The sequence below is a fragment of the Bidens hawaiensis genome, unplaced genomic scaffold (genome assembly GCF_021521415.1).
Source record: "Bidens hawaiensis isolate Kalapana, Puna unplaced genomic scaffold, B.hawaiensis_p1.1 tig00009139_1, whole genome shotgun sequence".
In the NCBI taxonomy this organism is placed as follows: Eukaryota; Viridiplantae; Streptophyta; class Magnoliopsida; order Asterales; family Asteraceae; genus Bidens; species Bidens hawaiensis.
Window position 1 is genome coordinate 339,800 of NW_027491672.1, and position 26,984 is coordinate 366,783.

Consider the following 26,984-nt stretch of genomic DNA (forward strand, 5'->3'; position numbering starts at 1 on the left):
CTATTATAAAAACACAGTTAAGGTTTTAATATAACATCTTAGACCCGTTTTATAGCAAGACAAATAAATCTTTGTGAAAAAACCCATTAGTTTTATTATTTTTTTTTAATCATTATTATACTAGAAAGAAGGTAAGAAAAAATACAAATGTTTTATGAAAACCCATTAGTTTTTTTTTTTAAATGCAACAAATAAATTGAATACTTAATAGGGTGGGTATGAGTTGGTTACTTGGATAGATGCCGAAAGGACATATTGGATCATCAAATAACTTCATTTAGATTTGGGTAAAAGTAAATCAGCTAAAACAAGCATTAAGCCAACAAGTGTAGGTGCTGGATAAAGGCAAATTATTACAGTAAGATATCATTAGAATCGTAAATTAAGGACAATGATTTGGTGCCACTTAATACTAGCTTTTAACGTAGAATGAAAGAGTAAATATAAGAGATAAAACACCCGCTTTGAAAAAAAGGTAATATATTAATATGATAATTTGCCAATAAAAATTTAACTAGAAAGCTAAATAAGGGTTTTTCTTTGGTTAGTTCATAGAAAAGGTCCATATTATACAAAATTTACTCTTTTTTTCAAAGCGAGAAGACAAACCCAATAAAAAATACAACATTCATTCCATGATGTACAAGATAGTGTTTTCATTATTGCTCTGTATATTGTCATTTGTGCTCTAGAGAAGAAAAGGGTTTTTACCTTATTTCAACTTTTCATCATTAAAAACATGTCTTCATGAAGAAGCAATAATGCAATGAAATCACCACTATAACTCCAATCATGAACACGTTTGTGTCTAAATGTGACATTTTAATTTTTAAGGTTATTATTTTCTTAAAACAGATAGATTAAATACATTTTATGGGTTTGGATCAAATACAAATAAAATTAACCTGCTAACTGTGAGAATCAATTAGAGTAATCATATATACAAGTAGAGTAATTATGTAATTACATCATAGAGTAATTACATAAAGACTCTATGATGTAATTACATAATTACTCTACTTGTATATATAATCACTCTACTTGATTCTCACAGTTCGTACGTTAATTTCATTTGCAAGTTAGCTTTCCCATACATTTTATCTAATACAGACTTTTATATTATGTTTCATATACTTTAATCAAATTATGTATCCTAACTATGGTAAAAATAATACAATAAACTCTTTAACTAAAATATTTTATCTAATACAAACTATTAAAAACTATTTCATCATTAAAACATAGATCAATGCATGAAACATTTTCAAATTTCAAAAAAGTTAAGACGCATTGATTTAACAGATCAACCCGACCCGCCTATTTTGCAACCTGTAACATCTATGCCCCAAAACCAGCATAAAACCATGCAAACCCATGTGAGGTTATTTGTAAGTAACCAGAACCTCAGCTAATAATTTCCCTAATAAGAGGAGTGGTTGGAAAGCATGTCCATAGCATTAACATTTCCCTCCAAAACTAACCACTAAAGATCTTTCCAACTCCCACTTAACCCAACAACTTGTCTGATTGGATAACTAACTCTTTCAATCATCCCAACAAGTGTTCTGCATTTAAATTCTGATTTTAATGAAACACAAGTTCTAAATTTATAACATCGTTTAAGTTTCGTGCCGATGTTTATGCAGGTGAAGGAAACTTGAATTTGTTTGTCCTAATGAAGAGTTATGATAAATTCCGATCGAGCCACTACTTGCTCTTTGCTGATGGACTCAAGGTTTCACTCTCTCACACATAACTGAGATATTCAATTCGAGATGTTATTTTTCTAATTAATTTAACAAACTTTGTAGGACTTACGAAATGTAAAAGAACAGTTATACTCAGCTGCAGAGCATTTTGAAGATTCGTATCATAAGAACGATAAAAAAGAAATGTAAGTGGTACAATACTTGCTTCGTGGTGATATTCTCTGTAAAAATATGTTTTTTTACTTGATTAGCTTCTTTATTTATATGTTTATAGGTTGTTAGAAAGCTTAAAGGACTACATCTCTAAGTCTCTGCTTAAAACCGTTGACCACTTGGGCTGTGTGACAGATAGAATTAACAAGTTACTAGATGAAAATGTCAATGAAGTTTCTAAAACAAAGATTCGAGTATCCGGCATTGAACAGGTGATAATTTAGGTCGATTCTTTCCTTAGGAACAAAATATATATATTATTCTAATATGAAGTAATTAGAGGGAGGCAAGATAACAGGTTCAAGTTGACAAACAAACATGTTTTGCCCATTTTAAAAGAAAAAAAAGAGAGGCAAATAAGTAATTTGTTGCTTGTAGTTAAAAAACATTGTTATAATAAAAATAATAATCTAAATGTTTGAATAAAACCGATATTAAAATTTGTACGCGTCAAAAATAGATTTGAGGCTACATTTAAAATAATATACAACACGACTCAAAGCAACCCATTTATAAGTAACCGAATAAAAATAGTGAAAAATCTTCTATTTTCATCTTCCTCTTAACTAATGTGTGATTTTCTGGGTGATTATGGCAGCGCTTACGTACATGCCAAACGTGTGCTCACTATGGTGAGCTGTCACAGCAATCACTGATGATGCAGACACCAAAGTATTATAAGCAGTACCCTAAAGGTCATTTAAGTTTTCCATTAGCGTCTTTGATATGCATAGTTATCTCATATACTAAGCAAATAATAGTCTATTATTGCTACAGAAGGTTGCATTTCTAAATCTGATAAAGTCAATAATGGATTGGTCCAGTCATCAGGTTTAAGGTAACAGATACTACTAAAATATCATATTTATAAAAATGTTAATAAAAAGTGTTACGTCTGTTGAAGCTCCGCAAAGAAAGCTCATTGTATTAAAACTTGTGCAGAAAAGGGTATTCTAGACAAACTTCTACCGAGTTGCCATCGGGTTTGATTACCTTCTCACTTACAAAGGCTGCATCAAACAAAAAACAAGGTTAGCAAAAATGGAGTTGTTTCGAGTTAATACTATTTTCGACCCTTTTTAAGTCTTACTATGTACTAAACTACTAATTATAATTATCTCAAAACCAGAAAAACGATCACGGTCAATGTCACCTCTTCGGTTCTCGATTAAATGCTCAGGGTCTTCTGCATATCAGCCCACATGTCCAAGCTTTTCTGTCAAGCTTTCTGCCTCTTCTGTTCATCGGTCCATCAGTTCGAACTCGTCTTGTAGGACGCAGCAAGTAAGCAAAGTTCTTTCGTGTCTTTTGTGCTGTAATTTAAGAATTAATAATCTAATATGCCATTTGTTTACCACTGTTCTTTTCTACCATTCTGCGTAATTTCAGCCACCAACAGAGGCTGGGAAATCTCAAACCTTGTACCCACGAAGACAAAGCACAAGAGATATGGAAATCTATTCTAAGAAAACAAGAAATCTTTTTAAAGCATTGCTTAGTATATACAAGTCTAAGAACAATATTATATGATACAGATAACCAGGAAGAAGCCTTTATTTTCTGGAAGGGTGATCAACAAGAAGATAATGCTTTCATTGTTTATTTTCTTGATATAAGAGAGAAGAATATGTTCACATATTATTATGTAACGCGCAATGATGCTATTAGTTCTTTATCAAAATTTCTAGTAATTGCAGAAAATAAGAGACCATATATAAGATCCTCGAGGGTACAACTTTAAGTGACTTAATTTCTATTGATGTCTTGCTAAACAAAATAAAAAATGTTTCTTATTTTCAGCTTTCCTTTACCAAGAGGATGGTCTGATTGTCTGAAAACTGCAATGATGGCCCCTAGTCAAATCCAAGATCAAAACTTGGAAAGTCATCATTTGTTGAGTCAAACATCTTGTTATCACGAGAAATCTGCATTGAAGCAAAATTGTATTCAGCAACTGATGGATCCCAGTATAATAAAGACATTAATACAAACAAGTACCTCAGTGTTACTTTGATCTTTAGCTTCTTTAGCTAGCTCATTGGAGTTTGAGGTAGATTTTGCTGCAAAACATACGAATTTCTACATCAGAATTTGCTGATCACTGCACTAATAAGATCTAACCCAAAAAAATTAAACAATTGCATTGCACGAATCATGTGATCAACATATAGTTGATTACCTTCTGAATACACGTGATTTTCCTCTTGTTCAGCCTCTAAATGTACCTTTTCAACTGAAACGCCTTCTTGAGTTCTCGGTTTTTTCAGAAAGGACAAAATTGAATGGGCTGCAAAGAAAAGTGTGTTTACAAAAATAAATAAAAATAAAACTTTTGTTAAATTAAATGACAGCTTACATACATACCGTCACGTACAGACTTGTTTTTGCTGATAGTCGTTGATATAACTTCATCTGCTACAGACTTTCTAACCTTTGGTTCAGTGCCTTGCAACAAGAATGCTCTTTTTGGAGGTTTTACTATAATTAAAGAAAAAAAATAAGAAAAAAGGAAATTTCATGACCGGGTTAAACAATAAGAGACCAATGAGTTTATTCATACTCTTACCATCAGACAGTGGTCTTGTAGCTGGGATTCTCTTACATAACATGATATCATCCACATCAATAATCCTACTTTCTGGTGTTTCATTTTCTAGTGTAGAAGCTTGTCTTGGGCATTTTTCTACACATTTAAGCCGATAACAGAAAAACATTATCTTATTTGTAGTTTTAAGTAATTTCACAGATTTATACCACTACAAAACCTACCTACATAATTCTTTCTTAGCTCACCAACTTCCACCAAATAACCTGTCATGTTGAATGAACTTCCACTAGTTATGTCTTCTGAGAGTTTAAGGTATCTTTGGGACAATTGTGTTCCATCTTCTGCTAACAAAGTAGCCTCCTATTATGTGAACATGGGTCATTAGAATAAGTGGTAGACAAAAGGTTTAAAACAAATGTCACTAAGGACTGAACTTTAGCTGCAAGAAAGATAAAACTCTTAGCAAGTGTTTTCACTAACATACTCTAAGTCTCTAATCAAATTTAAGCTTTATCATCTTTTACTAAAAGATATTGAAATAATACCATACAAACTTTATCTTCCAATATGTTTTCGATCCCGTCATTAAATCTACTCAAAACTCAAAAGGTTGGTCATTTCAGACTCTTAAATCACTTAAAAGACTTATGAGTTAACCTTGTTACTAAAGCAATAGTAGAAGGACCATTTGTGTAAATTTACCTGCCTCCCTTGTGATCCAGAACTTGTAAGTTTCAAGACACCATCCTGGAACTTTTTGGCCTTTTGGGTTACTTGAGCAGTGTACATGACGTCCCACTCTGAATAATTCAAGAACAATAAGATAAACTATATTAAATCATGCAGTTAATCTGCAAACTGTAAAATAACATAATAAACAACTGTTTACATCATATAGTGAATTTAAATAAACATTTTCTTGGACATTTTTCTACACATTTAAGCCAATAACAGAAAAATCATTATCTTATTTGTAGATTTAAGTAATCTCACAGATTTATAACACTACAAAACCTACCCACAGAATTCTTTCTTGGCTCACCAACTTCCACCAAATAACCATTCATGTTGAATGAACTTCCACTAGTGATGTCTTCTGAGAGTATAAGGTATCTGTGGGACAATTGTGTTCCATCTTCTGCTAACAGAGTAGCCTCCTATTATGCAAACATGGGTCACTAAAATCAGTGGTAAACAAAAGGTTTAAAAAATATGTCACTGAAGACTAAAAGGGCTAACAGAGTAACCTCCTTAAGCTGTCCTTTTTTTACTAAAAGTAGATATGGTAATAATACCATAAAGATTTTAAGCTCAGATCTGTTTTCGATCTCATCGTTAAATCTACTCAAAAGGGTTAATCAATTTAGACTATTAAATCACTTAAAAGACTTATGAAGTTAAACTTATTACTTAAGCAATAGTAGAACCATTTGTGTAAATTTACCTGCCTCCCTTGTGATCCAGAACTTGTAAGTTTCAAGACACCATCCTGGAACCTTTTGGCCTTTTGGGTTACTTGAGCAGTGTACATGACGTCCCACTCTAAACAATTAAGAAAAATAAGATAAACCATAAATTGGAGTTAGTCTGCAAACCATAAAATCACATAATAAAAGCAACTGCCTATATGCATATAGGAAATTTAAATAAACATATATGCCTTGCAAAAGGTCAAAGAGTGTATAAGAACTAGCCTTTTGTATCAGTTTGAATGTTTGACTGCACTGTATTCTGTTTATAGCAATTACTTTCATCAACATTTGTATTTTTGAGAGGTTTATTGTCTTTCAGTTCTACGATGTCCACTATATGACCATCAAATCTCATTGTGACACCAACATTAACAGTTTCCTCATTTTTTAAAAATCTGCTGTCTAAGAGTCTCTTTGTTTCATCATACAACACCGCCTGATAAAAAAACAAAAAAGCAAAAAATCATGAACACATACGCTTCTGTTTTTAATAGAACACAGAGATAGCATGTCAAATTTAACCTGCCTCCCACGCAATCCAGAAACTGCGACTTTCAAGATTCCATCATGAAACTTCTTGGCTTTTTGTGTTAATTGAGTAGTGTACAAGACCTGCCACTCTAATTGCAAAAAGAAATCAATATTCAACTATCCTGTAATGAGCCTAAGAAACAAACTAGTGTTTTAGTAAATCATTTCTCAGATTTTTTCAGTTAAAAAGAATGTGGTGCATTAAAAAATAACCTGTTGAATCATCTTTCACAGGGTCTGGGCAACTGGGTGGTGAAGAACGATATATGTTGACCTCACGTTTCTTGAACTCTGATATTAAGAAGATTAGCAAAAGCACAACAGCTAATATAAGTTATTTGTATGATTGAAATCTTAGTGATATCAGCCTATCAGCAATGTTTCTGCACATGTAACATGCCTTTTTTTCAGAAACACTTTACATTTGTGAAAGTAATATAACTAACCTCTAATCATTTTCTGTGATGGACTCAGATTGGTGGATGATGCTTTACGAGTGTGTAAGCTACCCATGTTGGTTTCTAAAAGGAAAAAAAGACATTAAACTGTTTAACTTACGAACTAAACATCAGAAAACAAGCAAATATTATTTGGCATACAGTTAAATGTACACAATAGTAATGTGTTTAATCTTTTAGCTTACTATTGTTGAGTGCGCCTTTCCTATCAGACATAATTTTGTCTCTTTGAAGAATCGGGTTTGGAACGGGTTTAGTTTCTCCATCAGGATCACCAATATCAACAAGATAAGCACCGAATGTTATTGTTTCACCTGATCTAACAGCATCATCAAGCTTCACAATTTTGCTCTCCAAAAGTTTATCACAGTCATCATATAGCTTAACCTGTTAAAAGATTTATAAGCATTTTTATGAAGAATTAACACTGTTGTTTAGACATAGAGTAGTTGCTTGATTGTTAACATCACCCAAAAGCAGCAACTTGTACTCTACTTCTTTAAGGCCATCTATGATCTATGTCAAATACTGAAACCATTAACACTCAACTTGTATACTACAGTTGCCAGTTGTTAATATCGGTGCCTTTGATTAATAAAAGATTTAAAGGAAAATTGCACTAAAGGTCCAAAATGCAACACCAGCCAGGAATCTAGCACTCAATGAAATAAATATAAATAAGCATACAAATATTTTAAACACATGTGAGTGTTCTTGCCAGATTGAGAATAAACATAAAACTATATTATAAAATCTTATAGATCACTAATGGATTTTAATCAGGTTATTTACAGGCACTAGTGAACAAACTACAGTTTTCTAGTATCTGAAAACTGAATATACACATAAAACTTATCTCAGAATCTCTCAAAATCAGCAAACATCACTTATGTATAACATAATTCATTTATTATTTCTGCATCCAGGCCACATCTACTAGCAAAATTTAGCAACAAAATAATCAATCTGCGTATACACTACCTACATTCCCAATCTATTTAATCTACTTGTGATCTAAAAATCCTTTAGATCATCCAAATCAGTCATCCCTTTCCTAAATACCAAAAGAATTAGGTCTAGCGGTTTTACACCTCATTTAATATAGCATGTCATCAGTTTACCACTTACAGAAGCCAAATTCACTTCAAAATTTTGTAGCATGTGCAGAAATGAATTCAGAACCAACAGATTTCAAAGCAAACACACAGTACGGCGATAATTAGAGTTGTAAAGTGAGTTTTCAAAACAAACAGTACGGTGACAACTACTGGCACGCAATTGATCGATGCAAATTAAACGATTAAGCAATTAAAAAGGTGAGACGTGGAATAGACCTTATCTCAATATCTCTCAACATCAATAAACATAACTCATGTATAACATCAACACATAAATACAGTTATTAGTCTGCATCCACACCACTTCTATTAGTAAACTTCAGCAACAAAATAATCAATCTATGCATACACTACCTAAAATCCCAATCAATTTAATCTACTTGTGGTTGAAAGCCTTTGAAACATCCAAATCAACCATCACTCTCCTAAGTACCAAAACACATTAGGTCTAGTGATTTTATACCTCATTTAATACATCATGTCATCAGTTCACCTATTGCAGATAACTCGTTTGACTACAAAAGCCAAATTTACTTCAAAATTTCAAAGCATATAGACAGTACGGCAATAATTGCAGTCATAGAGTGGTTTTTTAAGCAAACACTGCGGTGATAACTACTAGCACGCAACTGATCGATGCAAATTAAGTGATTAACCAATTAAAAAGGTGAGATATGGAAATGACCTGATCTCAATATCTCACAACATCAACAAACATAATTTATGTACAACATCAACACATAAATACATTTATCATCTCTGCATCCACATCACTTCACTTATATTAGTAAAATTCAGCAACAAATAATCAATCTATATATAAACTACCTACATTCAATCTATTTAATCTACTTATGATCTAAAAAGCCTTTGAATCATCTAAATTAGGTCTAGTGATTTTGCACCTCATTCAATACATCATGTCATCAATTCACCTGTTACAGATAACTCAGTTGACTACAAAAGCCAAATTCACTTCAAAATTTCAACGCAAACAGATAGTACGGCGATAACTACTACTAGCACAGTAGCACGCAATTGATCAATGCAAATTAAGCGAATAAGCAGATAACATGAGCACATAAACACATTAATCATCTCTGCATCCATATCACTTCTATTAGCAAAATTCAGCAACAAAATTATCAATCTGTCTATAAACTACCTACATTCCCAATCTACTTGTGATCTAGAAAGCCTTTAAATCAACCAAATCAACCACACTTGAACACTACACAAAAAAAGGTGGTGAGCATAGTGATTAATATAAGAGACGTAAGATCCAAAATGCAAAACCAATGAGAGAGTACAAGTGCATTAAAATTTTAAAACATGGATGTCTGAGTGTTCCTACCAGATTGATAATAAACATATAGATTTATAATACAGTGCAGTGTTATAAGAGCTTATAGATCACTAAAGCCATTTGCATCTATCATTTCTGCATCCACATCACTTCTATTAGTAAATCAGCAACAAAATAATCTATCTGCGTATACACTACCTACATTCCCAATCTATTTAATCTACTTGTGATCTAAAAAGCCTTTGAATCATCCAAATCAACCATCACCTTAAGTACCAAAAAAATTAGGCCTAGCGGTTTTACACCTCACGTAATACATCATCATATCATCATCATATCATCAATTCACCTGTTACATATAACACTAACTACAAAAGTCAAATTCACTTCAAAATTCCAACTACAGACACACAGTCCGACGAAAAGTGAGATTTGAAAGTAATTACTACATGTACATGTACTATACTGCTAGCACGCAATTGATCGATGCAAATGAAGCGATTAAATAAGTGAATCTACTTGTGATCTAATCATCTAATACATCATGTCATCAATTCAATTAACCTCTAACAGATAACTCAATTAATTGACTACAAAGGCCAAATTCACTTCACAATTTCAAAGCAAACACACAGTACGGCGATAATTACAGTGAGATTTGAAACTGCGGTGATAACTAACTACTAGTAGCACGCAATGCGAATTAAGCGAATAAGTTATTAATAAGTGAGAAGTGGAATGGACCTTGTGACTGGATAACTGAAGCTCTAAGAAACCGTCCTGATAAACCTTGCGTTTCTGCGTTTTGTGCTTCGTGTAGGTTACTGTCCATCTCGTTACGTCATCCGCCATTTTCGTATAGTTTGATTGCTTCAGATATTTATTTATCCCTGATTTGATTTGAGAGCAAATGAGGATTTAGAATGAGTTTGTATTGTGTGTGTGTAAAGGCGGGAATTGATAAAAATGAGGCTCGATTTATATATAATGAATTAGTCAACGTTTTAAACTCCTGTTCGTATTGGCCGGTTGTACTGGTAATACCGGTTTCGTATATCAAACTGGTATTTTGAGTCTGGTATTTTTGATCGGTTTGTTAGAATATCGAATCGACGGTTTTGCTCTAAAATTCGGTTATAAGCCCAAGCGATTTTTTATATTTTGTTGCACATATTTTTTAAATTTGATTTTAACCTAGCGGGCTAGCGATTAACATTGAAAAGAGTAAACTTTGGGATTATTGTTTAAAAATTTAATTCTTTTGTATTATTTTTTATTATGGGTTAACTTTTGGATTATATTTTATTGTGAAATCATATACTTTTGGGATATTTTTTATATGAAGTTTATATTATATAATTTATATTACAAGGTAAACTATTAACGCAGTTTAACCGGTTATATCATTTTCTAGTTAAATTCGGTATGAGTTAAATACTCTTTTTAAATTTTTTTGATGAATTAAGGTCATGTTCAGTTATTTTGATTAAAATTTGGACCGAATTGATAAATGTGGCTGTGGGAAACGATAAAATAAACCGGACAAGTTGGTGATTCGAAGCAAAAAAAATATAAAATAAAATATTATTATCATTATTAGTTTGTAATAAAGTTTCTAAAATAATAAAGATGTCCCATGATTATAATAAATTGCATGTTTTAAAAATATATGTAATAAATAATAAAATGGTTGGTTCAGTTTACACGGCAAGTTAGGAGAAACCGAACAAAACTGTTAAAACCAACATCTAAAAAATAACCATTTGAATCTCAAACCAGCCAACTTGCTTCGTTTTAAACAAATTGATATGTTTCAACAGTTTATATAAACTACTTGATGTCAAAAATCATTTCACTTCTAGCTCATTACAAAAGTTATAACACTTGTGATCCACGTGTGACGTGTTTACATAAAATATAAATTTTATCGAACAAAAATTTTCTTATAGGCGGGGACAAAGACCGGTTCAGACAACCCGAACCAACGGCTAAAACCAGAAACAATCTGACAAGTGCATACGGTCAATCTCCAATCTTGAGTATATACAGTCAATCTCCAATCTTGAACTTCAAAAAGAATCAGTTTCATTCTAACTTGGACATAAATGATGATGATGATACATGTTGTAAACCTCATGACCATCTTTAGTAAAGGTGTGTCAACAACCGATCCAGGTGGTCAAACGAAGACGAAGACCAAGCACATACGGTCTAGTCACTGCCCTGACTAAACCGTCTCTAAGACATAGCCACCTGGTTTTAATGCAATTCCAGTGAGATTAGCAGATAACAGCATTAATCCAACCAAGACATGTTTAAGCTAGATTTGACCGACGAAATCAGGCCTATTGAACCGAGTTTATTCTATTGTTGTTATAACTATAGATTAATAAATTATAAAAAGGTTACATGACCTACTATAAATACATATCTATAATACAAGCAACTTTCTTCTCACTGAGGGATGTGTTTGAAACCTCAAATTCATCTACCAAGTACTCAGTATACCTCAAACTGGTAACTAGATTCCATGAAGAGTAAAACATAACATAAAATTAAAAAGCACCATTCCCACAATTCTTTTTAACAAAAGTACACCTCTTAGCACAACTTCAATGCCACACATTTATGTTTTTCAAATTTAAAACCAACCGTATCGGTTTTATATAACTGTCTGACATCAAATATCATGAACAAACTCACAATGCAATGATCATTCTTCTTCTACAACCACACTGATCTCACCCTTCTCCAAAAGGTCATAAAACACCCTAGTTTTTCTCTGCTCGTTCCAGTGGTGCATCTTCCACAGACCACCAGCGGCTAACCCAAGCACCGCTCCAATGACCAGCTCCTTCACCACGCTAGGGCCTTTCAAGACCGGATGTGCAACTCTACCACCACCCATTATGCTTTGTACTCAAAACCTGCAAATCATAAAAAGCAGTTGAAATTGATTAATCCCGAAAATGAATTATTCATAGAATATAGCTCCGTTTAATCAAATAAAGCATCAGTTTGTTCTATTTCTAGCAGAATAGTTCATCACAGAGTTTGTTGCTGATAATTATTGTAACTGATTTCATGTATGAAATTCATTCTCAAACGGTATGTGGGTGCGCATAGGTTACATGTTTCTTATCCACTATCAATATTGCACTTACGCATTCCAAGAAAATACTTCATCCAACAACAAAAAAAAACAAAAAAAAACTACAATAATATCATATATGGCATTTCATGTCGTAAATACAGTGTTTCTGCTCAAGTTCAGACTAAAATTGTATATTTCCTCATTTCATTATATGTTATAAAAAACATTTACCATCACAAGCTAAAGAAACATGCTTTAATGTTGAAACTGAAGTTGTTGAAATAGCTCACCGCTTGTTTATATAACTTTCGAGCTTAGCCGAGTCTAGGTAAACTCACTCTATTGGCTCGCGTAGTTTATGCATATTATTTAATAAGCGCATCTTTTATAAACAAAAAAACCCAGTGATGTGTTTGTTGTATCTATCCATATACCAAATATTCACATATGCAAGAAAGTGAGAAACTTTATTATTATTATATCTATCCATGCGTGCAGCAGTGTGGAAAATAAAATATCTTCAAAATCTCAAAAAATACACAAGCTGGCTCGTTGAACCAAAAGATGTCTTTAGCTTTATCCATTAAGCCAAGTCTGAGCCTTACTTTAGCTCGCTAAGAGTTTCCAAGCAGAGCCAAGCTGACCCGTCTGGTTTTGAGCCAAACTTGAGCTGAAGTTGACTCCCATCACGGTGCATGGTGCAGGTTTTGTTTTTTGAGCCAAAAAAAACTCCAATCAGTTTCGACCCGAAACCCATTCCGACCCCACCGAAAACAACCTTTTTATTTAATTTGACCAGTTTCAACCCTAACCCGTTAAGACCCGACCCGACCCGTTTACCAGTCCTAGACTGATAGGCGATGTGCAATTAACCAGCTATTTGTTAGATTATTCATTATTATTATTTGATTCACAAAACACCCAATTTTAATGTCATAAGTCATAACTGTTCAATACTGAGTATTTGCATTTAAAATTTATACAAATAACAATTAATCGTGTAAAATTAGTAACGATAGCAACACAAAATGCATAACAAATCATCATCCAATAATAATCGTCACAAAAAATCAAATTCTACACAGATATGAAAAATCAAACGTGTTCAGATCTACGATTTCTACGGATCTACTTATTATTATTATTATTATTATTTGTGATTAAAACTTATGTTTCGTAGAGAGATAAACACGAAATGAGAAAAAGAGATGACGGAAGTTTTACCGGAAATGACGACGATTACTTGCTGACGTTTTCCGCCGTTAACTTGCCCTACGGATTCGCAATAGTTTTGGGCTTCGTTTGGTAAAGCTGCGGTTCTTGTTATTCAACGTCAAATGAATATTTCATTAACGTCCCTGGTATTTTGTTCTATTTTTTAAATGGTACATTAACTTATATATGTACACGTTTACCCTAGATTTTACCGAGCAAGTGCAAATAAGACATTTTTTTTTAAAATGAAGATTTTCTTGTATTTAAGTTACCGCACTCTTCAAATTTGGAGAGTTTTGTTGTCTTACTCTGGTCAAACTATGTTATCTTAACCGGGTCCATGTTGGATTCAGAGTTTGGCTTCGGCGTTCCCCGGGAAACCATACCGCCGACCACCACTTGACAGTTAATATCTAAATAAGCAAAAGAATAGCTGAAATATTAATAAACTTATGTTACATTCACAAAGATTAAAAGAAACGAATATAGTTATATTATATTGTCTAACCCTTTTTTTAGAATACTTGTAGTTAAGAGTTCTATAAACCTTAACTAGTACACAAACTATTTAAGATATATTATTTCAATTTGCTCTATAGTATATGGATATGTTCATATAGTCTAACTAAGTTGTATTTGATGAAAATTTTAGTCCGAAGAGTTAGCTACACGTTTGGGGAATGGACCGGCTGGTGGAAGGTGACTAGAACCGATTTTTTCCATAATACTAATATGTATCAAGCAAAACTTGATTAATGAAAAGCATAGTTTATGATTAATAAACATACATAACTATAGATTCCAAATTTTAGAAGAATTTAAAATTAGTTAATTTTGAAGAGTTGGTTTGGCTTGAAAAGGTCATTTAAGTAGAGACTAATGTAATAAAAATGTGATATTACTAACCCTATAGTTTAAGAACTTTGATGAATAGTTTTGAAATATGATTGGCGGATGTTAGTAAATGATCAACCAGTGGATGTCATATAGCATCTACTAACTTTCTTTTGTTCAGTCTGTTTGATACACAATGAGAAAGTAAGAAACACAAGTGGTGTTGTAGTTTTAAGTTTTTGCGATATTGAATTGCATTTAAATGTAAAATTCATAGACATAGACATACATTAACAAAATTATTTGGCAATTAAACTAATTCAGGAGAAACTATGCTTCTTACCAAACATGATGTATATTATCTCTAAATTAATTGATTCATATTCTAATCAACAGTTCAACACTCACCAAACAAAAGCCCATAACACTTTAGAAAGAAAAGACATGTAGATATATATTTGTACATCACACATCCATGACCATCCACCCTAACCTCTAATACCTAAAAGTCAAAATACTTATTTTCATAATTTGGACCACTAAGCCCAAATGTATAGCTTCACATTCACATCTCTTCAAGGCTGTTCATCACGGACCACATTAGATCTCTTTGATGGGCCCGCAGCCTGGCCCATCTCAACTAAACCCATCTCTCCAGCTGTCTTCCTTTCAGCCAATTGTCGCTGTGTAGACTTGTAAAAGGTGGCATATAGAACCAACTGTAAGATCCCCAAAAGTGACCCAAGCCCATTAGGTATCTGCGTAAAAGTAAAACACCATCACATATCTATATCTATACTATATATAATGCATGAAATATGGGCAAATTAAGACACCTACATTTTAAGTAATTCACAACTTGTAATGCTTAAGATACACCTTTTATAGCATGTAAGATAGGGACAAACTTGTCCATTAGAAAATATACATGAAAAAAGTTACAACATTGCTCCCTCATCTTTATTCAACTTTTGTAAATTTAAAAAACTATTACAACTTTGAACCTTCATCTTTACCTATGTATTCTTTTTTATTTTAATTGTAACCAACTTCCCACCAACGATTTTCCAACGGCCGTAATTTTTTCATACGTTAATACATTTTTTTAAAAATTACACCATAAAAACGAGCATTTTATTGTCTTTCATTTGGGTATGGTATTACTTTAGTTTTTTTCAATTACAAAAATTAACATGTTACATATAGGCATTCACAATTTAGTTTTAACGGTTTCTAAGTTAAATAGTGAGCTAAACCGTTGGTTTGATTTTTTTTTCATTGAAAACGAAAACTAAAGCGTCAAAAATTTAAACTGAATCGTTACTAATGGTTTGGTTTCACGCATTAAGTTTCAATTATAAGTTTACAGTCCGGTCCGGTTTTATATGGCCTATTTTTGGTATAAACCGTAAACCGAACTGTTTTATATGGTTTGAACATTCAGAAACCAACTAATCAAAAGTGACGATTGGCTTAAATGTTTTCAAGATTTCAAACGAACTTTGAACATCCGTAATTGTTACATGATTACTAGGATTTTGGTTTCCTGCAGCATCGCGCGGGCACCCGTCTAGTCTTTTAATATTTACATCAAATTTGTAAAATTAGATATTACAATGTTGATTTATTTTAGAGTTTAAAAATGCAGTATTTAATGCTGAGAGATAAAAGAGACGGTTATACGGTTAAATAATCATGTTTTATGTTAAAGTTAAATAATGATGAAAGTCTTTATATGGCTTCCTTAGTTATATATTTTAGGTTATATGACAGTAACTTTTTTTATATAAAAAGTTTATATGACAACCTTTTGTAATTTAGGATTGGGATAAACAAATGACGGAATGGATGAAGTTAGTTTTTAAGTAGATTTTTTAAAAATTTAAAGATTGAGAAGAAGAATATGGATAAGATAAGAATGCTCTAAAGAAAAAAAGAATGTGAAATGTAGGATTTGAGTATTTAATAATAATCTAATTAATGCTTCATTTCGTAATTTTATGCTACATTTTTTTTAGAAAAAGACATATTTTAAACTTTAAAGACCATATGGTATGCTATATAAATGTTTAAAGACAAGTGGATAAAAAGTGAAACAAATTTTTTAAAACTAATTAACAAACAAATGGTCATACATATTTACTAAAATAAAATAGAAATTAAATACGTATCTCACATTTTCTATTTAATAAATGGAAAAAAAAACAACATTTTTAATAACACATTAATATTCTCACAACTTCCAATGATATTATATGGGCCCCACAACCCAAAAAACACAGACAACATTAAAAGATATCTCGACTTATATTTAATTTTAAATATTTTATATATGTTTTTGTTTTCTTTTAACTTCCTCCTACATGCATCACATACACCATTAAAACATATGTAATTGCACAACATAATATTACACATTATATACTAACTTATTGCATGTATAGAGTGACTTACAACGATATATGGATCAAAGCGAATGAGTGCATATATAGTCCAGCTTATACCGTTAAGCAATGAAAATAATGACAGAAAAAATGGCATATATTCCACGCTTTTAGTTGTGATCACAAGTTTCTACAAAACAAATAAACACCAAAAATTAGACCAAATTAACAAAATTAAGTTGTCACAAGTTAATGAAATTATTGTAAAGTATTAAGTATACATACCATGACCGATAAAGGAGCCGCATACATCATAATATTGCCAACAATAGCAATGCTACCGACAATATTCGACCGGACCTTGGTGGTGTGAGCCAAGGTCATGACCAAGAGCGCTAGAACACCAACAAACACTAGTTCGGCCAGAATTATGAGTACAACCTTGATCCTCTTGTTGCGGTTTGAGTAGATTAGGAAAAGGAGCAGATAAACGCTCTCGATAACAATCCCTGCACCGTTAATTGTAATGACTAGTATGCTGTGTGGGTGCACCATTGGAAGCCCGTACAACGCCCATACCATACAGTTCACGAATGTGGCTAGGTATGGCACCGGCGAGAACTGCTCCACCGAGCCCTTCTTCACAATCTGGATGAACGTTGGCCTGAAAAAAATTCAACCGGTTTTAATTTTTTTATCGGTCCGTTTTAAATGTTTTTATAACATAGTTTTCGTTCTAAAAATGGGTTTTAATTGTTGACTGTTGGTCAAACATAAGAGTCACTGTCTTAAATTCTGTTGAGTCAAATTATAATGTTATTTAATCATTATTACTTTTAACCAACAGAATCTATTAAATCAATAAAAAATAATAATATAAGTCAAAAAGTTCAAAATCCAATCGAAAATATTATTTATACGTTATTAACTTTAACCATGAGAATCCGCAATATGTTAACCAACAAGATAAGATAAAGATAAGATAAGATAAGATAAACAAGAAATTAGCCATAATAAAAACCTAACCATGAACAGAATCAAGTAAATTTTAAAAAACCAGATTCGGTTCGGGTGGTGGTCCGGTCGGTTAAGCCACGTAATCATATTAATAAGTGGTTGAACTTCACATTTCACACCTTCATTCAACATAAAAAGGTCAGATTTACCCTTCACTACGTGACATAATTAGCATTTTTCGAAGGGTAAAATTGTCATTTGAGAAAGAACACATTGAAGTTGTGAAGGTGCATTTGCGTAACATGAGTGCGGTGGAGTAAAGCAAAAATTGTAATAAGTTTGTATTTATCCGAAATGCAAGTGGAAAATGTATACAAATATAGATATACGTATGCGTGTATATGTATACGTTTAGCTATGAGTTATAATAAGAATGCAGAATGACGTGTAGAGGTTGTGAAATTACTACTTACACTGGAGATAAGAACAAGATGAGTGCAATGACGTTACCTGCAACCGATAATATCAAATTAGGTCAAATTAACATCAGCAAATTGATTTTTAAACACATATATAACGAAGAATCGGAATGAATTGAATTGAAATGGTGTGTGTGTGTTTACGGACCGATAACACCGACAGCTGTGCGAGCTAATTCAGCAGAAACCATGGCGGATAATGAAATTGTTAAAGTAGATGAAGATGAATGAAAGGAAATGAGAGATATGGGGTTGTTATATAGGGAAAGAGAGAGAGAGAGAGAGAGAGAGAGAGAGAGAGAGAAAGGGTGACGTTTGTGAGAGTAAATAATAATTAGAAAAAAACTAAATGTTAATCAGAGTTTGTTAAGAACTTGAGATTGTCTTTTTGCAGTTTAATTTCCTTTCACCTAAATCATTATTATTATTAAACATTTAGATTTTAGACCATGGTTTATGATGATAAGTCTATGGGCAGGTATAGCCCGGCTTCACGTCGATTGCCTTTACGTACAAAGCCTAGTGCAGGTCTTATAATTTGTCAAAAGAACAATTTTGTAAGTTTCAATATGAATAACAGGCGTAATTGGACTTGTTTTTTACATATCTCTCGTTATTTGAGACCGTAGATCGACAAATAAGACTATTTGTCCATCAGTAATCGAAATGGCATTACTAGGAATATTTATTTCTAAAACATTTATTAACTATTAACTAGTATTAGTGTTAAAAAACACAAAGAAAGACGTCGCTAAAAAAATATTAACTAATATTAGTATAGTAATTAATTATTTTATACTTAATATTTCTTTAATAAAAACGTTTTACACAGTCTCTTATTCTTCTCATTTCTATAATTTCATTTAAAATAGTATTCTATAAAAGTGGTGTACAATATTGAAATTTTGTGTTTAGTGATCTCGTGATTTTATATTTGGTTTCATTAACCTAAAAGGTACCCTGGGAAACATTTTAACCCGAAATGTAACTATTCGATCTGCCTTGTATGGTTTGAATCAGATTACCCATTTTTTTTGGATCACTAAAGGTTTTGAGTTGACAAAAATAAAGAAATTGACACATTTAAATAAATACAAATTAAATACCAACATTTAATAAACATATCCTAACTAAATATTTACTTTATAAGCCCAATACAAAAATTGGTTTTATCCAAGGGTGGACCCAACCTATAAAGAGAGGGCAACCGTCCATCTTAAATTATTTTAATACCGTTGTTTTTATATAAAATTCCGATCGTTTTCTTAAAATGTGTGTTAAGCTCTTCTATCGTCCTCATGAAAAAAACTATGGGTCCATCGCTGGTTTTATCAGAAATCTTATTATCTGATTAAGCAATAAATTAATTAACTACTTTCATTTTAAAGTGAAATAAAGCCAATTATGAGATAATAATTATATATATATATACAAAAACGAAAACATAAAAATCCTACGTGTCGCGATGTGGTCGCTACCCTTTTTTGGGAGTCACCAGATTTGATTGATTTTTAAGTGGAGGCTTATTAGGCATTTGACCCGAATTCATGGGTATGGGTCTTACAAAACCCAAATATTCCTTAAACGGGTTATAGCATCTCATTAAATAAAAAATTATTCTCACCAAATTATTGATGTAAAAATCCTATAAAATAGGATATACTAAAAATTAAATCTTATTTATTTTAAAAAAAAGATATATATATATATATATATATATATTATTTAAACTAAAAAACCAATTTTATAGTAAAAAAATAAACGGGTCTTGGGTCTCATCAAAGCATAAGTATATTATTAACTTTCATAAATATTATTTATAATTTAAAAAACCAATTTTGTAGTAAAATTAAAAAATAAACGGGTCTTGGGTCTCATCAAAACCATATAGCTTTTAAACCGGGTTATAACATCTCATTTATTTGTAAAGCAATTTATCATCAAATCACAAGTATATTATTAATTTTCATACAGTAAAAAAATATAAATTCAAAAAATAAATAAATATTAGAACAGACAATATAAAATAACCCCCGTAATACGGGGGATAAAAACTAGTATGTATGTATGTATGTATGTATGTATATGAGAAAGTTAACGTACAAATAAAATTAACGTGTTAAACGTGAGAATCAAATAGAGTAACTATGGGCTTAAGAGCCGATGAGGCCTCTTTCGGGGGTGATCAGTCGAGGGAGGGCCTCAATGCTAAGCAGTGTATTTGAAAGGTTACTGACAGGCACTTCACGGCCGCGATTAAAGTTTTGTGCTCTTCGGGTGTTGCTCCTCTTGGTGACGCTACTATGAAAGCGTTGCTTGATAAGCATCCCATCTTGCCCCCGCCCGCCTTGCCCGGGGCCTTACTCTCGGATGCCCCTTTGGTTGTGGACGCTGAAAGTGTTTTAGGGTGTATTAAATCCTTTCCTAAAGGGACTTCTTGTGGGAGAGATGGGCTTAGGGCCCAACATATTTTGGATGCCCTATGTGGGGAAGGATCTGCGATTGCCGTGGGGTTGCTTAAAGCTATCACTGAGGTGGTTAACTTGTGGTTAGGGGGGAGATGCCCTGTTGCTTTGGCGGAGTTTGTGGCTTCTACCCCCCTAACGCCACTCCTTAAGCCCGGCAATGGGATTAGGCCTATTGCCGTTGGCGCGATATGGAGAAGGCTTGTATCCAAAGTGGCTATGAGGAGTGTTGGGAAAGAGATGGCAAAATAACTTGGTGATTTTCAATTCGGGGTGGGGATCCAGAGTGGAGCGGAAGCGGTGTTTCATAGCGCGAATAGATTTCTTAACATGTTCCACTCAGATGGGTCGTTGGCTTTGATTATTGTAGATTTTTCTAATGCCTTCAACTTGGTGGATAGGACCACACTCTTGCAGGAGGTTCGTGCCAGATGCCCATCTATTTCCTTTTGGGTTAATTTTCTTTACGGGCAGCCGGCTAGGCTATATGTAGGGAATAATTGTATCCAATCAACTACCGGGGTTCAACAAGGCGATCCTTTAGGACCCCTCCTCTTTGCATTGGCCTTACACCCCCTCATTCATCGGGTACGGGATGGCTGTAAGTTACTTTTCCATGCATGGTACTTAGATGATGGCACGATTATTGGAGACACCATTGAAGTGGCTAAAGCTTTGGATATTATTAGATCTGAGGGGCCAAGTTTGGGGCTTGAGCTTAATATTAAGAAGATCGAAGTATTTTGGCCGTCGTGCAATGGGGTAAAGGAAAAAGTAGGTTTATTTCCTATCGGGATTGGGAGACCGGAGTTAGGGGTAAAACTCCTTGGAGGTGCGGTTAGCCGGGACGATGGGTTTATTAGTAGTTTGGCCATTACTAGAGCTTCCCGAGCAGTGGAACTAATGAGATGCCTTACTCGCATGCGTGACCCTTAATGTGAGCTTCTATTGCTTCGCTCATGTATGGGGGTGGCTAAGTTGTTGTTCGGACTCCGAACATGTCAACCTATGTTTGTTAAAGAAGCTGTCTCTTTTTTTGACAAAGGGCTTCGAGCGGCGATTGAGGATATTGTGGTACGCGGGGGTCCGTTTTTTGGTGATTTATAATGGAGACTGGCTTCTCTCCCTATCCATTTTGGTGGTTTAGGGTTATATTCAGCTGAAGATGTTTCCACCTATGCTTTCGTAGCCTCGAGAACACAATCTTGGAAGTTACAAGACCACATTTTGCGCGATCGTGGTGTTGATGGGCTAGATTCCGATTTTGGGTGTGCGATGGATTGTTTGCACAATTCTATTCCTGATCTTGATCTTGGCGGGTTCACTAATAAGGACACCCCCCCCCCCCCCTAAAGCCCAAAATGCTTTGGCGAGTGCCCTTTATAGTAAAACCGTCCAAAGTTTGGGAGAAAAGTTTGGCCTATCATCTCGTCAGAGAGCGGTATTAGAATGTCTTCAGGCTCCTCATGCTCAAGACTTTTTGACTGTCACCCCCATCGAAGGGTTAGGCCAGCACACATGTCAGCAGTGGACTACCGAGCCATTCTTAAATATCGTTTAATGATCCCGCTGTTCCCAGTAAATGAGCCATGCCCGCTCTGCCGTAAAGTTTGTTTAGATAATTTTGGCGAACACGCAGTTCATTGCAAAGAACTCCCGGGGTTTAAATATAGACATGATTTGGTCAAGGATTTCCTTTGTGATGTGTTAAAACGGGCGGGAATTTCAGCAAAAAAAAAGGCTCATGTGAATTTCTTGTCGGATTCGCGTGAAGGAAGGTCTACTCTCCGACCGGCGGACATTCTTGTGTTTGGATGGGCGGGGGGAAGCATGCTTGTGTGGACCTTACTGGGGTGTCCTCTCTTGTCGGGCTTAGGGACACCGGGTTTGTTGCTAGGAAGGTTGTGCTAAAGGCAGAAGCAGGAAAAATTGCTAAGCACGAGAAGGCGTGTGCTGGGAATCAACATGCATTCATTCCTTTTGCTTTTGATACATTTAGGTCCCTTGCCTCCGATGCTGCTACGTTTTTAAAAAGAGTTCAGCGGGTCGTGCACAGTAACTCAACGACATTGAAGAACGATAACTTTATTTTCAGTAGGATCGGTTTTACCATTCAAAAGGGGGTGACGGCGCAGCTTGTTGCCCGCTTACCTGTCTTTATATTATAATTGGATCCTTTTTATATGGGTAATGTACGATTGTTTTTTCAAAAAAAAAATATAATGTAATTACATCATAGAGTGAATTACCTTTATGATATAATTACATAATTACTCTAATTGTATATATAATTACTCTATTTGATTCTCACGTTTAACACGTTTTCGTTTGTATATGATCCCAACCATATATATATAGAGAGAGAGAGAGATAGCTTTCCCTAATTTTTTTAAACGATCGAAAAAAATTATTAATAATTTGACAACCGGACCCAACAAAAAGCTAGTCCCATTAACCAATAGTCAAACATTCCAGTGTCTAAGTACAAGCTATCAAGCAAAAAAACCACCACATTTATGTTACTAGATCAATACGTCTTTACATAACAACATTAAAATCTCATCATTCCTCCCTAAAAACTAATAAATGTATAGTTTGCTTTATTTATCCGTTATTTATGACTAATCAACGAAACTCTTATGTTTAAAGAGACTTTGACAAAAATAAAACATTTAACCTATTTTATTTTAGTAAATGATGAAATTTTTTTATTCATAAAAAGGCAAAATATATATATATGTAATGTGTCCAAAACGTGCGGTATTTAGAAACATGGCTGCCACTCGCTGGCCCGGGTGTACGAGCCAGTCCGTCAATCGACACCTGCAATTTTAAGATGATTAAATCTTAATCATATAATTATTGGGTCTAAAACCTTTTTTGTTTTTTCTTCTATAAATTCATTTGATTAAGTTTAAGTTACTGGACCTAAAAAATTAAAAGTTAAAAAAACTAATAATTTAAATAAAAATAAAATAAATAGCAATCAATTGTTATAAGTTATAATCTTAATCGTCATTTATAATAATCGTCATTTATACTATTTCAGCTTAGTTGAGGCATTTATAGATGACTCTGCTAACAAGTGACGTTTTATTTATAAATCATTGTGACCAAAATAAAATTCACCTATGGTATTGATAAGTAAAAATAAGAATAAATATAACTTAATTTGTTGTACTAAAGATCTCATCGTTTCTTTTTCTGTTATGATTATAATTAATTGGATATATGTTATTAAGAAGCTTTTGTTAAACTTTGTTAAACATGTGATTAATTTTGCCGTCCTTTTATTGTTAAAGAGTCGGTGCATTTGGTTTCCTTCTGTCCATATTTAACTGAGTAATTATTTAATTTGTTATTATATTATATTTAAACAACTAAAGTTGTTTTTCTATTTGTCTTACCTCATGTATCAAGTGAGACTAAATTCATAACAACTATTTATCTGAAATTCACATATATTTGTCACTAGACCAAACTTTTTAATAGGTTAGCTAAATACATATATAGTTTCATATATATTAAATTCGATTAAATATGATTGAATAGAAATTATAATACTAGAGTGTTTAGGAAAACATTAAATTTTATTTTGTATAGTAACAAATTTAATTTTTGTGATAAAAATATCTGAATCATACTTAGTCATTTAACAATTGATTTATGTGATTGTAACCTTAAAGTTGTTCGTTATTGTTATTATTATAATACTCATTAATTGTTGTATTAGAAAACTTTCACCAATCAAGATTGGCGAGTAAATAAAGGATGATGCTTTGTTTTGGGTGTCTACTCAATCTAAACACTGCCTAGTTGTGTAAAGGTAATGGTGAATTTCTTGTATATCTTGAAACAATTTGTATATGTGTTGTGTTTGTTTGATGCTTGGGGCTCTGGGTTTGTTTTTGGTTTGTGGAATAAATTTAAACGTTCAAAAGAACAGAAAATTATGATTTGACAATTTTATATCTCAAGTCGGTTGTTTTGTGGGATTAAGATCGATTTTCAAATAGTGGTTATCCCAACAAGTAATTTAACCTCATAAAATCATAAAAAGGTATACATGTGGCCGATGAGTAAGAGTGAATGATACAAGCAGGTTGGATATATATTACCAAAAGTCATCCTATACCAAATCATGTTTCGTCCCTAAGCGTTCATATATACGTTTTTTAGGGCTTGACTAAGCAAGCAATGCATCAAATTTAGTATAACACAGACTAACTAACCAATAATGATAGTCAAAATCAGGTGCATCCATATGTCTATTAACTTAATTCAATCCATCGTATAATTGATTTGACATTGAAAAAAAATCGTCATACAAAGACAAATTACAAGAAACCCAAATTATAAAGAGCAATTTTCATCCTTGATCATAAGATGCAATTGTTTTGATAAATGATTCAAGATTATATATTAACCTAGCCAACCTATGAAGAATCCCCATCGTATTAGAACGTATAAATCATTCCATCATATAATTGACTGACCATAGAACAAAGTGGCCATACACGGACAAAGTACAAGATGCTCAAATTATGATGAACAATATTATTCATCGCTGATTATGAGATGCACTTGCTTTGATACACGTTTCAAGATTATACATCATTCTCGCCAAACTATGAAGATACTTCATAATACGATGCATATTAATCGTTAGCGGATTAACTGAACCATGATTATGCATTATGGACTTGTTGATACACATGATGTGTAGATTTTTTTAGATAAACCACACAAACACGTCATCTTTTTCACACAAGTGACAAAAATTGAGAGTTGAAGAAGAAGACAAAATTACCATTTTTATGATGGGTATGATGTTTTTTTCTGTTAGAATGTAACATCATTTCAAGGAGGGGCATCATTTAGGCTTTGTATACCACATGAACCTTTTTTTGTAGTCATTTAATAGCATGGACCGTATTCATGATTTTGATCCAATCATAATGCCTAAAAATACAACTCTAATCTTTATTTACTTACTATGGTCAAAATTTAAAGAAAAGGGTATTGATGCAAAGCAACAAGTCATATGTTGGTGTGATGGCGTCTTTAGTGTGATCAAGGCAATTTAAGTTTAGTGACATTTACTTATAACTAAAGAGACATGATAATAACATTAAAGAGCAAGCATTTGGTAATTTTGGGTACATATTTATAAGAGCACATTTTGGATACATGATCTTGTTTTCTTTTTAGAATTATCCAATTAAAGATTTATTGCACCATAAAAAATAATCCGATTCTAAGAGTTATCAAGACTATTCCGAACTACAAAACCTAAATCACAGAGGTGATGTAATGAATGGGAGCTTCGCATTTGGTTTTACCGAGAGTAATGAAAAACACACTTTGTGGTGGCCCAATGGCTATTGTAACTATTGCAGGGTGGTGGTGGTGGTGGTGATAACAATGGCAGTGGTGATATAATATGAGTTTCGTATTCCTTTGACTGAATTCATTCGTTATTTGAAATTATGTTATCATTTTAAATTCCTTTATTTGAAAAGGAATTTGAGATTACTTATTACAATTGCAATTATCTTCATTCCCCAACCAAACATGTCATCTCTTGAATTAGATTCCAATTTCAACAAAAGCTAAATAACCAAAAATAAAGAAAATTTTGCGTTCAAGTTTTATTTCATTCCAAGGAACTAAACACTCGCATAGAGTTTGATTAAACCATAAATTAACTATAAAACAAATTTACAATTTTTACCTATCAGATCCTTTGATGATATTATACATTTAAATCATCATAAATATAGAAGTTATTATCTAGATAACACAAATCCGAAAGCAAAAATGTAAATCACAAAGACTAATATAAAGACACTAGAATGATGCTCATGCATAAAAATAGAAATCATATTCATATATGTGACATTCACACATACATAACGTCAGATATTAATATGTGTTGTCAAAATCTTTGTCCCGTTTCTTGAATGAAAGACCTAAAGTTTGTTTAAACGATGTGAATCATATGTTAATACTGTTTAAAAAAATATCTTAATAAGATACTTTTAAATAAAACTAATATATCATCAACAATTATTTAACTACGCACATCATAACACTTAATCGTAAAAACATAAAAAAAATTACAACGGTACCAAATCTAATCAAATAAAAGTTACAAACATAAAGATATGAATTCGTATAAAAACCAAAAATTCTAAATAT

At 32.7% G+C, this 26,984-nt stretch overlaps 5 protein-coding genes across 5 annotated transcripts; 1 reads left to right on the forward strand and 4 right to left on the reverse strand.

The window, feature by feature from the left end:
- The first annotated feature begins 1,619 nt into the window (after nucleotides 1–1,619).
- LOC143531268 (protein ABIL3-like) lies at nucleotides 1,620–3,477 on the forward strand. The gene is made up of 8 exons (XM_077026600.1): nucleotides 1,620–1,735; nucleotides 1,812–1,894; nucleotides 1,984–2,134; nucleotides 2,521–2,617; nucleotides 2,700–2,760; nucleotides 2,865–2,953; nucleotides 3,052–3,206; nucleotides 3,312–3,477. The coding sequence occupies exons 1-8, from the start codon at nucleotides 1,676–1,678 to the stop codon at nucleotides 3,450–3,452; spliced, it is 837 nt and encodes a 278-aa protein (XP_076882715.1). The 5' UTR covers nucleotides 1,620–1,675; the 3' UTR covers nucleotides 3,453–3,477.
- An 87-nt stretch (nucleotides 3,478–3,564) lies between these two features.
- On the reverse strand, nucleotides 3,565–5,379 carry LOC143531269 (uncharacterized). The gene is made up of 7 exons (XM_077026601.1): nucleotides 5,173–5,379; nucleotides 4,692–4,830; nucleotides 4,489–4,605; nucleotides 4,287–4,400; nucleotides 4,102–4,209; nucleotides 3,921–3,982; nucleotides 3,565–3,847 (listed from the first exon to the last, which is right to left on the reverse strand). Exons 1-7 carry the CDS (start codon nucleotides 5,257–5,259, stop codon nucleotides 3,776–3,778), a joined length of 699 nt encoding a protein of 232 aa, XP_076882716.1. The 5' UTR covers nucleotides 5,260–5,379; the 3' UTR covers nucleotides 3,565–3,775.
- A 753-nt stretch (nucleotides 5,380–6,132) lies between these two features.
- On the reverse strand, nucleotides 6,133–10,207 carry LOC143531270 (uncharacterized). Its single transcript, XM_077026602.1, has 6 exons — nucleotides 10,100–10,207; nucleotides 7,117–7,318; nucleotides 6,920–6,994; nucleotides 6,687–6,764; nucleotides 6,465–6,562; nucleotides 6,133–6,378 (listed from the first exon to the last, which is right to left on the reverse strand). The coding sequence occupies exons 1-6, from the start codon at nucleotides 10,205–10,207 to the stop codon at nucleotides 6,160–6,162; spliced, it is 780 nt and encodes a 259-aa protein (XP_076882717.1). The 3' UTR covers nucleotides 6,133–6,159.
- A 1,698-nt stretch (nucleotides 10,208–11,905) lies between these two features.
- LOC143531271 (cytochrome c oxidase subunit 5C-2) lies at nucleotides 11,906–13,817 on the reverse strand. Its single transcript, XM_077026603.1, has 2 exons — nucleotides 13,674–13,817; nucleotides 11,906–12,282 (listed from the first exon to the last, which is right to left on the reverse strand). The coding sequence occupies exon 2, from the start codon at nucleotides 12,261–12,263 to the stop codon at nucleotides 12,069–12,071; it is 195 nt and encodes a 64-aa protein (XP_076882718.1). The 5' UTR covers nucleotides 12,264–12,282; nucleotides 13,674–13,817; the 3' UTR covers nucleotides 11,906–12,068.
- A 1,175-nt stretch (nucleotides 13,818–14,992) lies between these two features.
- Nucleotides 14,993–18,509, reverse strand: LOC143531257 (bidirectional sugar transporter SWEET4-like). The gene is made up of 5 exons (XM_077026591.1): nucleotides 18,467–18,509; nucleotides 18,313–18,349; nucleotides 17,168–17,546; nucleotides 16,953–17,072; nucleotides 14,993–15,256 (listed from the first exon to the last, which is right to left on the reverse strand). The coding sequence occupies exons 1-5, from the start codon at nucleotides 18,507–18,509 to the stop codon at nucleotides 15,074–15,076; spliced, it is 762 nt and encodes a 253-aa protein (XP_076882706.1). The 3' UTR covers nucleotides 14,993–15,073.
- Nucleotides 18,510–26,984: the final 8,475 nt, after the last annotated feature.